The sequence below is a fragment of the Miniopterus natalensis genome, chromosome 15 (genome assembly GCF_054644295.1).
Source record: "Miniopterus natalensis isolate mMinNat1 chromosome 15, mMinNat1.hap1, whole genome shotgun sequence".
Classification (NCBI taxonomy): Eukaryota; Metazoa; Chordata; class Mammalia; order Chiroptera; family Miniopteridae; genus Miniopterus; species Miniopterus natalensis.
Window position 1 is genome coordinate 38,819,179 of NC_142095.1, and position 13,568 is coordinate 38,832,746.

The window sequence follows — 13,568 nt, forward strand, 5'->3', positions numbered from 1 at the left end:
AGGGTGAACTAAGCGGGCAAGTACTCTACTTTATGATTAAAGGCCTCTGGAAAAGTAGCAAGAGATAAGCTTTTGTAAGAAATATCATTCGCAAGGCAGATAAATCTGCTCTGGTGCCCTGCAGGGAACAGGACATACTAGCATATGTGTCTCTGTGATGAAACAAGCCTGTTTGCTGTCTCAGCAGGTCCTGTGCGATCCACTCCCCCAGTCTGGCTCCAAATCCTTCCTTCTGCCTCTACGGCGCTCTCTGTTCCTGTCTCTCTGAGGGGAAGCCCAGGGTGGCCTTCTAGTACCAATAAAACCTCACGCTCATCCCCATGGGAGAAGGTGGAGGCGCCGAGGGTAGGGACCAAGGGTGACAATGAAGAGACCTGGTTAGCAGGATTCCAGTTACACTGGGGCAGGTGACGGGGGCAGGGGGTCGGGGTGGGGGGTGGGGGCAGCTGTGAGGGATTAGAATTTAATGAGTAAAACTAAATCAAACTAAAACTACAGTCATAAAAGATAATGACATAGAAATAGAATCTCTCTCCACTTTGCTGATCTCCAAACTGAGAGCCAGTTTTAGCGAATGACATGCACTGGGGCCTTTCTGTACTTGGCCTCAGAAACTGCCGTGTCCTGTGCGTGAACACCTTCTGCAGCGCTGAGGTGTCTGAGGGCAAATGTTTCCCAGCACTGGGTGGGGCCAAGCTGGGGCTGGGGGCAGGGGCCTCCTGCTTGGAGCCACCTCCTGCAAGCTCCAGGGGCCCTTTTTATGTTGTATACGATACATATGGCTCCCCCTGGAGTGGTACGCCCAGTAAAACGTCTCGGAGACCTGGAATCTTAACTTCTCCTTCGGGATGCTAGTGATATGAAGTGAGAAGGAAACAGAGCCATCTGAAAAAAAAAGCTTTAGCAGCATAGTAAGCACCCCTTCCTCCAACAAACAAGTAAAACCCTCTCCACACAGATCACTCCAGCAAGTCCCCCTCCTGGCATAGTCACAAGTGCATAACAAAGGCATTTACACTTATCCAGATGATTCTGTGATGCCCCATCCCTCTCGAAATGCACTAAGTTACACCAGGATCATAAAGGAAAGGTCACAGCACAATCAAGGCCCCAATACTGCTAATATTGACAATATCACGCTGCTAGTTAGCATTGAACTTAATAATTTCCATGAAACTCACCTTTGAGAGTTTTAATACTAAATGCTGTAAGGAGTTTTTGCATTTGGCGAACGAACGCAAAACAGCTAAACGTCACAAGAGAATTTTGTTTCCGTCAGTCCATCTTCTCACTTGCTTTACTTAGTCAAGGGAAAAGACAGGGCCCAAATCAAAGAAACCAGACCCCTTGACTTCACTGGGTGACAAGCAAGCAAAACAGATGTCTCTTCAGGTTGTTTGACCCTCCTGTTAGTTTGCATCACTAAGGGATTTTCTAGGAAAGTGCTCAGCAAACTCAAGGCCTCTCTGGTTGCCAAGCTCATGGAAGCAAAGTGCCTTCTCTTAAAACTCTGAAAAAGGCATTCCAAAGTAACCCACCATGAGATACCGAGCCAGCAATGGCTCACGTATCTGCGAAAGGAAGAAAGGAGGGGAGGAAAGAAAGTGCATAACATAAACAAGAACAGACAAAACCTTAAAGGGGAAGGAGAAAGGAAAACATTTAGATTCCTTGAGTGATGGAAATAAATACCAAAGCTATTAGTTTCAGTTCAAAGAACGTATCACTTTATGCTGTTTATTATTTCTCGAGGATTATTTATTTTATCTTAAAATATCCAGAGGGTAAAAGGGGTCCTGGAGGTAAGCGGCGATGGAACTGACCTGGTCGGGAGAGGGCCTGTGATTGGAATGCTGCGACCTCCCAGGAGATCGGTGGTGGTGGTGGTGGTGGTGGTGGTGGTGGTAGTGGTGGTCCTCATCGTAGTTGTCCGCCATCAGCTTCATTCTGTTCTGGGTCTGTGCAGAACAAAAGCCAGGGAAGGTTCCATCAGGAGCTAGAGGACCAGCCAGAGACACTCAGGGCATCATTATAGCACCTAGAGGGCTCCCTTTGTTCCTAATCCACAAGTTTTCATGTTTAGTCAGGTTGAAATTTAAAAAGGAATGCACCTTGCTCTGGGCTTCACCACACCCTTGAAGCTGCCTTGTCTCTGGATGTGGATTTGTAGATGTAAGTGTACTTCTCCCACGTGATTTAAAAGGGGGGAAGAGTGGACACGTCCGAAGGTGCTTTGTTTTACGTTATCAAGCAATCACAGAGATCCAGAGTAAGCTTGCCATCACAGACTGCCGACAGTCACATCCTACACTCTAGAGCAAGCAAGAGAAGGAAGCCCTGGGTGAAAAGATGGGAGAGGACTGGGTGGAGACACAGAGCCACAGACAAACAATGGTCTTGCGAGACAAGGCAGAGAAGTCCACTTGAGAGGTACCAAACGGAAAAATACTCCTAAAGATGGCTCATTGTTATGATGACTTCTGGCGAGAGAGCACTCTATGGACATTTTAACTGATAGAGTTTTGGGGGGGAAATTCAGCAAAAGGAGCAGAGGCGATGGAGAAGAGCTGCCACTCTAATTTACTCCCCACTATATGAGTCACAGGAGGCAACCAGGTGTCCTTGTTAAACCCCCAGGGCCATAGAATTGTTTTATTGTATTGTTTTACTATGCAGGGCAATAACATACCAGCCATGAACTGACCTAACAGGGTCACAGGATCTAGAAAAATGCCTGAAGTCCTTGGAAAAGGCAGATAAAAATACCCAGCACAGAAGCCTAGAAAGGTGAGTTTAGAGATAAGAATGACTGGATTCAAGTCCTGCTCCACCTCTTGGCTAGTTATTTGAATCAACTATTTCTAAGCATCAATTTCCTCAACTCTAAAATGGGAGTAATAGTGCCTCCCTGCCTCTGATGAACCTAGCACATAACAGGCTCTCAATAAAAGTCAAATGTTATTATTACTATTACTGTTGTTTCCTGTAAGACACTTCTTTTTTTAATTAAGATTTTTTAAAATTGATTTTTAGAGAGAGAGGAAGGAAGAGGGAGAGAGAGAGAAACATAGATGTGGAAGGGAAACATCGATCGGCTGCCTCCCGCACGCCCCCTTACCAGGGATTGAGCCCATAACCTGGGCATGTGCCCCGACTGGGAATCGAACCAGTGGCCTTTGGGTGCATGGGACCATGCTCCAACCAACTGAGCCACACTGGCCAGGGCACCACTTCTTCTTGACCCTAGTTTCCGTTGTCTGAGACGCCTCCCCCCGTCGCCTTCCCTCACCTCTAACTTGGGAGTCTGCCTAGCTCACAGCCTTTTCCAGGCCCCACGCTTGAGGCCAGGTGCTGTGTGCCTCCGACTTACCGCCACTCTGTAACCACGGATTTATCTGTCCCTCTCTGGGTAGACTCGGGGTGTTTCTTTCACCCGCCTCTCCCCAGAATCCAGCTCAGGGCCTACCCAATGTAGATATGCTATGCGTGTTTCTACGATGAGGGGCTGAAGGAAAGAAGGGGCGGCGATCCTGAGGGATGCTGGCCTTCTAGAGGCGAGCTGCATGTGTGTTTTCAGCCAGAGAAGGTCACTGAGAGTTGAGGCTCTCTCGTGAATCGCCATAACAATCTCCCTGGTAGCCTGAGATGACAACGAGCCATCAGCACTTTGAGAGAGCTGCAAGTCAGAGGCTGGCAGAACCTCCAACCAGTCGGAATTTTATTATGTGATATAAATAATACTCTGATAATAATTCTGGACCTCACACAGTGTATTCTTGTAGTTATTTTTCAAGCACAACCTAACTCACCCTCAAAACTTTCCCGGGACGAATCATTACTGTCTCCATTTGCGGCTAGAAAATCAAGGCATAGATTTCAGTCCCCAGAGCCTCTTTCTTGACATGGAACATGGAGGTTTTCTGGGTCTCCCAGTTTTTAATCAGCAGGCCTTTCTCTTTGCCATGCTGCTAGCCAAAATGGCAAACAGCTGGACAGGTAGAAACAGCTTTCCCATAAATGCTTTGATTCTGCTAAGTTTTGGAAACACCTCACATCCCAATTCTACCTGCCAAAGAATGTCTCATGATCCACTCATTTCATTTTTTAAAATGTGTACAATATTTGAACGGCCCCAGAGTAGATGTAAAAAAATGCATTATGTGGATGAAATCAATAAAATTAGAGGGAAAGATCCACCTAACAATTAAATTAAAAATCCCAGGCAACCTTTGGCAGCTGATAGCATTTCTATCCTTCGCTCGTCCGCTTAAACTATCAGAAGACCCCATGGACAAGTTACATCTTGTGAGAAACAGAAGGTCAGTGGGGCTATTGCTGACCAAGCCCTGAGATCTCCCTTATTTGGCCTACCTTTGTACAGGAGATTCTGAAATTCAGAATCTCACACCTAAAATTCCAGTATTGCCAGGAGCCTGTACTTTTGAACTTGTGAACTAATAAATCTGGAATTGTGTCTTCTAATAGAATTCTGAGGGCCTAAAGGGAGCTGTAAGATCTGTTATGGTCAATAAGGAAAGGACTTGTCCAAGAATGAACGATGGAGCCTAAATGAACAAATAATAACGGCTATTGTAAATATCATAATGTTCTTATCCTTTGGGGAAGCTCCTGTGATTTTATGGGATTATTTTCTTACCAGTGACAAGCCTAAAGTTCCCTACCTTTGAACTGTATCCCATAAAAGAATGTACAAGCTAAACAAGATGCTATACGCAGTCCTAAATGTGTCTGCTGAAATGAGGTGTTGGAGAGTAGGCATGTCATGGGATAAAGACTGTAAATGAATGATGTCATCTTTCCAATTTGGTGCTGAAATATAAATAAACCACGTTGTTCATGTGAATACCAGATCTGGGGGAAATGTACACAGAGCAATTGTGAGCGGAAGAGGCTTCTTTTGATTAGTCTGGGCTGGAAGGGAAGAGTGTGAAACAGGGATGAGAAATGAGAGTTTGGCCTGATACTCGAGACTACTTTTATTTATCTTGCTTGTAACATATCCCCTAAACTGTGACCGATTTCTTACAGGCTGGTTGCTAGTTTTCCCTTCTGTAAGAAAGTTTGGCCAATCCTGCTTGCCTAATTGTCAGATCAAAAATGAATCTCCGTTAATTTTTTTGTTTTAATCTACATTACCTAGCCTCATCACTACACAACTGTACTGGTTTCCTAACACACCAAGAACGGTTGGGGAAGATAGGAAGCCACGAATAAGATTCCCTAAAGGTGGATGGAAAAGAAAAACATCGCAGAAAATTGTAACAAGCTTTGGACCAAGGATACCACTTGTTCAAATAACTTCAGACACATTTACCGGTTGATTCCATGCACAATAGTTCATATCCCTGTAGCCATCGGATAACACGAGGCGCCTCCCACAAAGCCTTAAACAGCAAACCTGGGCGGTCATAACCGGATCCCCAGGAAAACTAACATAGCATCGGACAGGGATCGCTCCCCGCTGCCCTGCGCTGGGGAGCTAACTCATGGGCTCATTTAGCAATTCACCGAAGCCCGTTTTTATTTCCTTTTCAGTGTCTACCGAATGGCCCACCTGACACTTTCGCTTTTGGCTGTGTTTTATTAGTTTTACTATATTATGTCATGACTGCTGAGACAAATCTAATCAGAGTTCATTTTCTACTTCCTTTTTCTTCCAGGCGCCACCTTATTTCTCCAGGGCAATGGGATCCTAAGAGCTCTGCTGCTCTCTCGCCTTCCATTGAACACAGTCTGCGGCCAGTGACATCAGACCCAGTCACTCTCTGGCTTCAGGTTCCTCAGAGGCTCCCCACGGCCCTCAAGAAAAGAGCCCCAGCTCCTCCACAGCTTAGGATGCTCTCGGGAGGTAACTGCTGTTCACTTCCCAGCCGCACCCCTCACCCCCCACCCTCCCTGACCCTGAGACAAGCTGTCTCTGTGCCTGTCATTCTCCTCATTTTCTGTCTCCACCCGAGTTAGGCCCATTAGTTCTCCTGGTCTTAGCTTCGGCACCATCACTCCCACAAGGCCTTCCCTGAGCAGCCTCAGAGGGGAGGAGTGCTCTCCCACCGCCTTCCCTGGAACCCCGTGCCCGCCTCCAGCCCCCCATCACAGCACTTGCCTCAACAAATGGCAAATAATCATGCGCTTTCTTGGCTTCCCCCACGGCTAGTTTGAAAATCTCTTGAGGGAAACACTATGTCACATCCCAGCACAGAGGCAGGTGACCGAGAAGTAATAAATGTGTGTGGACTATACGTAGGAATGTATGAAGGAGTGAATGGAAAGGGTATAGGCTACTTTGGAACAAATGGAAGGGAAAATACACGATTAGCGTCTATGATGGGCCGTTTGAGTAACTCTCCACGTGATAGTCTAAGTTTCCCTGCTGTATATTTGTTTTTGGCTGTTGTAATACTTGAAAGTGGGAAAGCAGGATAAGTGTATAGCTTTGGTATGCTGGAAAAGTAAAATTGGTCTTCTTCAAGAAATAGTCCATTCTTTAGTAAAATGGATCCAGTGAGACGCTCCATCATGTCCCCAGTCACTTGCCTCGTTAGTAATGAAGGGTATTGGGGTGTTAAGGGGTTCATTTCCTTACTACCCCCTAGCCTTTGGAAGAGCAGTGGCCTTTAGAATGCATCTGTTAGCACCAAAAGTCAACCATGGAAAACGGAAACTTTCTCCATTAACTAAAATCCCTGATGAACTCCATCTGTGAAAAGGTGTCATATATTCCATCTCTCTTGACATTTCTGAAGAGTTTATCCAAGGAGCTCTTGAAACAAAATGAAAATCCTTGATTGACTAGTAATGGAGTCAATAGCTTAATGGCAATATGTAGCTATAAAAGTGTAATATTAAAACTGCTTTTAAAAATATTTTAGCAAGGTGGCAATAACAAACTATGCTTTGATCAGTCATCTGGATCAAGTTAACAGTAAAACCTTCATGAATATGGTTTAAATAAGAAAAAAAACTATAATAAGATTTGTTGCTAAGGGATATGGAGATAATACCATACAATAGCAATTACGCTTTATTCTATCAGGTTTTCTTTTCTCCCTGTTTCCTTCCAGGAAAATCCAAAATAGTCCAGAACTATTCTTCTGATCTTATTTTTGCTAAATCAGAGCAAGGTCAACAGTTCTTGTCTCTGAGTAAAAGATGGAGAAACCAGATCACAAGCGACAGTGAGGAAGGGAGGGATTTCCTGAGCATCCACCCGTCGCACAGGGCAATGAATCATAACGGAACGGGTCTGGGTTCCAATGCTCGGGTGACTCTTGGAGGACACAATGAAGCGGGAAGATAAAGAAGCTATTAGGAGAATATGCTGCACTTGGGAACTTTATGGGAGCAAGTAAGAACCAGTGATGGAAAGGTTTCTCCTGCAGACACTGCACAGAAATTCATTCATCACTCACTGAACTTCTGCAATCACAAAGACAAGTAGGATGGGTGCCAGGCTGTGTGCTTGACCAGTATGCTTTCATCGAAGCCTTGCTTTTGAGGTAGCCATTCTCCTGAGGAAACCAAGCCCATGAATGCCCAGCTAGAGAGTTAAAAAACAGGACTTAAACCCAGGTTTCTGACTCCACAGTCCTAGAGTGTGACGTGAATGGTATGGTCCCAGGCTAGATGCTAGGGGACAAAGCAAAGACCAATAAAACATGAATATTCAGAGGACTGACTATAACACATTATGGGAAGGAAAGCAAGAGAGAATAAATTGGTTTATATAAATCCAGAGGCAGGAGAAACCCCCTCTAGCTGAAGGCAGGGGCATCAAATAAGGCTCCATGGGTCACATGCCCCTTGAGCTAAGATTTGAAAGTTGGGGTGGATATGGGTATAAGGAAAAGTGGGATGAGGAGAATCCATGGTAAACTCACCCTCTAAGCACCTTGAGAGGAAACATAGGTCAATGTGGGGAACTGAAACCCAAGATGTGAGGGGTGTGTGTGTGTGTGTGTGCGTGTGTGCTACTTTCTTCATTGCTTTATTGGATGTGGAAAGACCAGAAAACATATTTGAGATAATTTACTTGTCAACTTGGGTCATTTTGGAAGGGATTTAAGACAGCCATAGCCATATACTCATACTTGTCAAGCTATGACATTTCTGGGAAAGTGTGCCAGTCTCTTGACATTTATGTTTTCACCGATATCTACACAATCCACTGCTTTTGCATCAGTCCTGCCTCGAAAACTCATCTGACCTCTCCCAACTCATTCAGCTGATCAGCCCTGCAGCCAAACAGAACATTGATGAAACTCTGCCGCCCAACGTTGTTGAAGGCCCCTCCCTTAGCCCTTATTTATAGACAGAAAATTAGTAGGTCACCATGGAGGGTTCGGCTGCTATTTTTGTACCTACTCTTTAAGTAGCCTTATTTTATTTAATTGTTACAGAGAATGTCAGGGCCTCTCCATATCCTCTTGTTCCACCCTGGAGGCCCTCTGCAGCTTGAATGGAGAATCTTAGACATGCTGCTATCTTCCCACCTCGAGACCCTGCATCTCTCCCTGTCCAAGGTCTTCCTCTGGCCAAGGTGCAGGCTTGGCCAGGGAACAGGGCAGACCAGAGATGCTGGGGAGGTCATGCCCTCAGAACAACTCGCAATAGATGAGGGAGGGAGGTAAGGAATAAATACCCAGCATCCTCGTGCCTAGAGGGACAACACTATGGTGTGTTCCAGAATGTCCCAGTAGGTCTTCAGGAGGGTGCAGCCCTGTTGACTGTAACAGAAAACTGCCCATAATGTTCCTTTATTCACCTCTTCCCTCTCCTGTCTCACTTCTCCATTTTTTCACCAGGCTTCTTGGGCTCATATCCCAAATAAATCACCTGCTCCAAATCATTGCCTCCAGGTCTGTTTTTGTGGGAATTCCAGCTCAGACCTTTGTTGAATGGTTTGACTTCTGCGTAGGACTAACATTCCCGTGACTACCAGGCCTTTCCAGCTCAGCTCCTGAGATTTCCCATCAGGGAGGTAGGTCTCCCGCCTTCCTTGGGGAAATAACACAGGCCTGGCACCAATTCTCTTTCTCCCAAATATTCACTCTGAGACTCAGAATGAACCGCTTTTCCTTGAGCCTGGAACAGAGGTAAGCGGGAGAGGTGGGGCAGAGTGTCTTCAGCATGAACCGAACTCCACATGGATAGATGCCGGTCTACTATCTTATTCTTTATTTCACATTTTGTGCAGTTTTTCTTTCTTTTTCTGCTGATAAAGTCAGGGGAGAGGAATTATTCTGCCACTTTAGAAACTGAGGAAGTCCACAGAGGGTTTTGGACAACGACTGTCCCCAGGAGCATCGCATCATCACTTCTGCTGTGCTACCAGCCAGTGCAAACCGTGGGAGGAGAATTATTTACAGAGAGAGTCTATGTACTCTGCTGATTAGTGTGGGGATTAGGATCCCGAATGGTGGCAGAAAAAGACTGGCACTGTGAGGGGGAGCGACCTGCAAACGTCAATGATAATAACCAGTGCTCCCCTAGCTCTCACTGTGTGCCAAGGGCAGCATTTTGCCCTGTCATCTCACTGAGTGAGTCCCACCAACTCTGCGAAATAGGCTGGAGAGAGTGTATTCAAAATCCTTAATAGCTGCTATGACAGGAGCAGAAACTCCTAAGAACCAAGAGTGACTCGAATATATGACCTGAATATCAGCCCTGGCAGAGGCTGTTATTACCCCCACTGTAGAGATGAAGAAACTAAGGCTTGGAAAGACTGGGAAACTTACTAAAGATCACACTACTAGCAGATTTGGGACTATCATTCCAAAGCTTCCTACACAACTGCTGCACCCTAATGCTCAGATCTATGAAAACTGACCCCTTTATTAAAAATAAAATCAAGCTGCGCTGGTGTGGCTCAGTGGTTGAGTGTCAACCCATGCACCAAGAGGTTGCTGGTTTGATTCTCGGTCAGGGAACAAGCCCAGGTTGTGGGCTCAGTCCCCTAGTAGGGGATTTGTAGGAGGCCGCCGATCGATGTTTCTCTCTCATTGGTGTTTCTAGCTCTCCCTCTCCCTTCCTCTGTCTAAATATCAATAAAAACATACTTTAACAAAAAATAAGATTGATCTAGAAATGGACCCCAAATCTCTAGACATTGACCCCAATCAGAGCTAAGAAGAGAAGCAGCTCACTTTGATTTTGAGGTTCTATGTGAAAAAGGTAGAACTCAGACACATTATAAGGTCTTGATCAAGCCCCGAGGGAGTCGATGCTGGTGACCTATCCTGATATAAACTCAAAAGTCATTATCCACCATCCACATTAACTTTTAATGCTTCAACCAATGAGACAGCTCTGAACCTAGGCTAACACATTAGCAACTACAGACAACCAGGGATTTCTAACTTCCTGAGCACCTCTCTTGGAGGTGGTAGGGTCTGGGGGAAGGGGAAGGCCCAATAAATTCCCACCACAAAGTTACTCAGTTAAGCACAGGTCTGTTTAATTAAGTAGTGGGCAGCGCATGCTATACTTAGCTTTTAAACACTTGTAAAGTCCTCTTCATTCATTTATCTTACTTGTCACTGACAAGCTCTTCAAGGACTGTAACAGTATGCAGAGCATGAAGAGCCTGGGTAAACAACACATATTTTATGTGGAGTCTAAACTGTTTCAACTCGGAGAGTCAATAGAGGGTCTCTGAAAAAATCCCGGACTCTCCTAATAACTGAGGGTGCATTCTGAGCATGGTTTATGATGAGCTGCTTTAGAAAGTGAGCTTCAAAATCAAATCCTAATTTTTTAACTGAAAGCAAAAAGGGGAGGCCAAGAAAATAGGAAGGGAGGGGGAGAAGAAGGGAGGGAGGGAGGGAGGGAAAAAAAGAGAAAAGAAGAGAGAGGAGGTATGAAAGAAAAATCGAAGGCTATTTGTAGGCATTGCAATTTAGGCTCTAAAACTGCCCTTGCTGACAAGGGAAATAAAGTTCCTTATTCATTCCATCCATACATTCAACAAATATTTATTACCATCGGCCTAAGCAGAGCTGGCATCACCACACCATCTCCTCAACTAATAAATTAAAAACAAAACAAAAACAAAACCCACCCCAGGGTATGGCCTAACAGCACGGGCCAATATACTGGAAACTGACGGGGTGGATGACTCTTCTAAGGAGAACTCAAGTGGTTGGTAACCCAGCAGCACCTCGGAAAGGAACAGAGAGTCCTGCACAGCCAGGGCTAGGAAGGGAAGTGCCCGCGCCCCCGGGATGCACAAGGTGATTCACAGGGAGTGAAGGACTGTGAATAGTCACGGATTGACTCTGCAATGTATTTGAGTAAATTAGAATGAGAATTCGTAGAAAGCATGTCGAAGGGCATGGAAAGCTTTGTGAAGGTGGTTCTCAGAATGACGGCAGGAAAGAGCTAAGCAACTGAGAGTGAACTGCCTTGCAAACGGCAAGGAAACAGCTAAGGAAAGAGCTAAGCAACTGCCTTGCAAACAGCAGAGACCAGGGATTCAGGGCAGCCCAGAGGGGATGAATGCGGCCCCAAGAACTGTGAGGGGACAGGAGGACGCTCTCCCCTCTCCCTGGGGCCTTTGAGCTCCGCACAGAAATGGGAGCCAATGAAATCTGGGCCTGCTCCCAGTTCTGAAGCTGAGTGGAAGGGCAGACACCCAAGGCCTCCTCTGCACCTCACCTCCTTCAAAACAAAACAAATGACAACAAAGGGGGGAGAGAAAGGAGGGTGTGAGCAATGCAAAACATGTGGTGGGGCTGCGGGCTGCCGAGCACAGGAACCCCAGGGAGCCGGGTGGTGAGACAATGAGGAGAGGTTTGGCCGGTGCAGGGGCCTGGCAGCTGGGGGAGTGAGCGGCAGACAGGAGAGACGGCGAGGGCCTTGGACAGAGAACAAGCCCCTCTCCCAGCTGCTTTCACACTTGGGTAAAACAACTGGAGAAAATGTAAACAACCTCATTAGTAGTTTTCCAATCAGTTGAAAAACAAATGGAAGGGAGAAATGGCAGTGGAGTGTCCCAAATACCAAATCTATGAAACATTCCCCCCAGCTTTTCTTTGCTCATTGGGCTTGCTGGCTGTTCTCCCTCTGTTTGGACCTCTGTGCCCTTACCAGCTTTACCTGGGACAATCTGAACCCACCCACCTAGGACCACTTTAGTTCTACAGGGCAGGAGGGTCTGAGTCACATATTCCACTCTGGATAGAGGTCTCCATGGAGTCTCCCAGAGACACACAAACAAGACAGACATATCATTTACCTCTTCTCCTGTAAAAACTCACCCCCAAAGAAGAGGCAAAGCAGAACTTCTGGGTTTGGGGATCTGACAGAAATCTAATTGTCAAAAGGAGGTAATCACATTCTAATTTCACCTGGAAAGGCCGGGTGTGTTGATTCACACTGCCTTTTTTTCCCTTCTCAACACATCAGATTAAATTCACCCATGGATATATACTGAAAATCAACTTCTCTTGGCTTCCTATTTAAGGTAGAATCCAAAAAGCCTCATTTTCTATGACCCTTCAGATGAAACAGCATTAAGTACAAAACATCCAAATGTATTTAAATGTGAATCTACTCAAAAACAGATATGAAAGTATATAAGGTTTCTTCACAGCACCGGGAGAAGCTGAGATGATTTTCTCAAGACTCCCAAGAATTTCAGGGGCTATCTCAGATCTCTCTCCTACAAATGAGGATTGGACAGAATGACCCGGATTCATGTAATGCTAGTTCTAGGCCACACCTTCCATCAATGAATCCAAGCTCACTATTTTACAGAAAGAGAGACTGGGGCTCCAAGGGGCTAAAGGTTAGTCACAAACCCACGAGAAAGCCCCAGAATACCTGACTGCCAGTGAGGCCAGGCCCTCCCCTGCCCCGCTGTCTTCCCACATGATTGGCATGTGCAGACAAGTCCACCTGCCCACGACCAGGAACAGCACAGCCCACCTCATGTCTTTCGTGTTGCATTCCAAAGCACTGTGGTATTAATTTCCATTCTTGCAGTCTGAACAGCACCTAATCATTTTGGTCTCAATGCCTACAGATAGGTTATGGAATTTTCCATTTTCTTTGAGATAGGAACCTTAGTTCTCTAGCAGAACTACTGATTTAGCTTTATGTTTCTTTTTTTTTTATAACACCTATACGTTTTTTATTATATAAAGCACACATGCTAGCTATGAAATATTAAATAGTACAAAAGACTTTATAAAAAGAAAAGTAATATTCCCTTTCCCCTACCCCAATATCCACTCCGACTGTTAAGGTTTTCTGCCAGTCTTTCCAGAAAATTTTTATGCATAATGCAAGCACAGACTCATGCACATACCCTTTAAAAATGAAGTCTAATATGTCTTGGCCATCTTTCCATGTCAAGATCATGTTTGGCTACCTCACTCTTAACGGATACATATCATTCCATTCTATGAATATACTCTCTTTATTTACAAGTCTTCTGATATACTAAAATAGTAGGCAGAAATCTTTATTTTTTTTATTTGTTGACTTGAGAAAGAGAGAGGAAGGGGGAGAGAGAGAGAAAGACATCGATTTGTTGTTCCACTTATTTA

At 45.3% G+C, this 13,568-nt stretch overlaps 1 protein-coding gene across 1 annotated transcript in view; it reads right to left on the minus strand.

The window, feature by feature from the left end:
• Positions 1-1,686: 1,686 nt before the first annotated feature.
• Positions 1,687-13,568, minus strand: part of ERC2 (ELKS/RAB6-interacting/CAST family member 2) — a 612,577-nt gene continuing 600,695 nt past the window's right edge. The window contains exon 15 of the mRNA XM_087825036.1: positions 1,687-1,958. Within this exon, the coding sequence (XP_087681162.1) occupies positions 1,764-1,958 (195 nt within the window). The 3' untranslated portion in view covers positions 1,687-1,763. The remainder of the gene's footprint in view (positions 1,959-13,568) is intronic.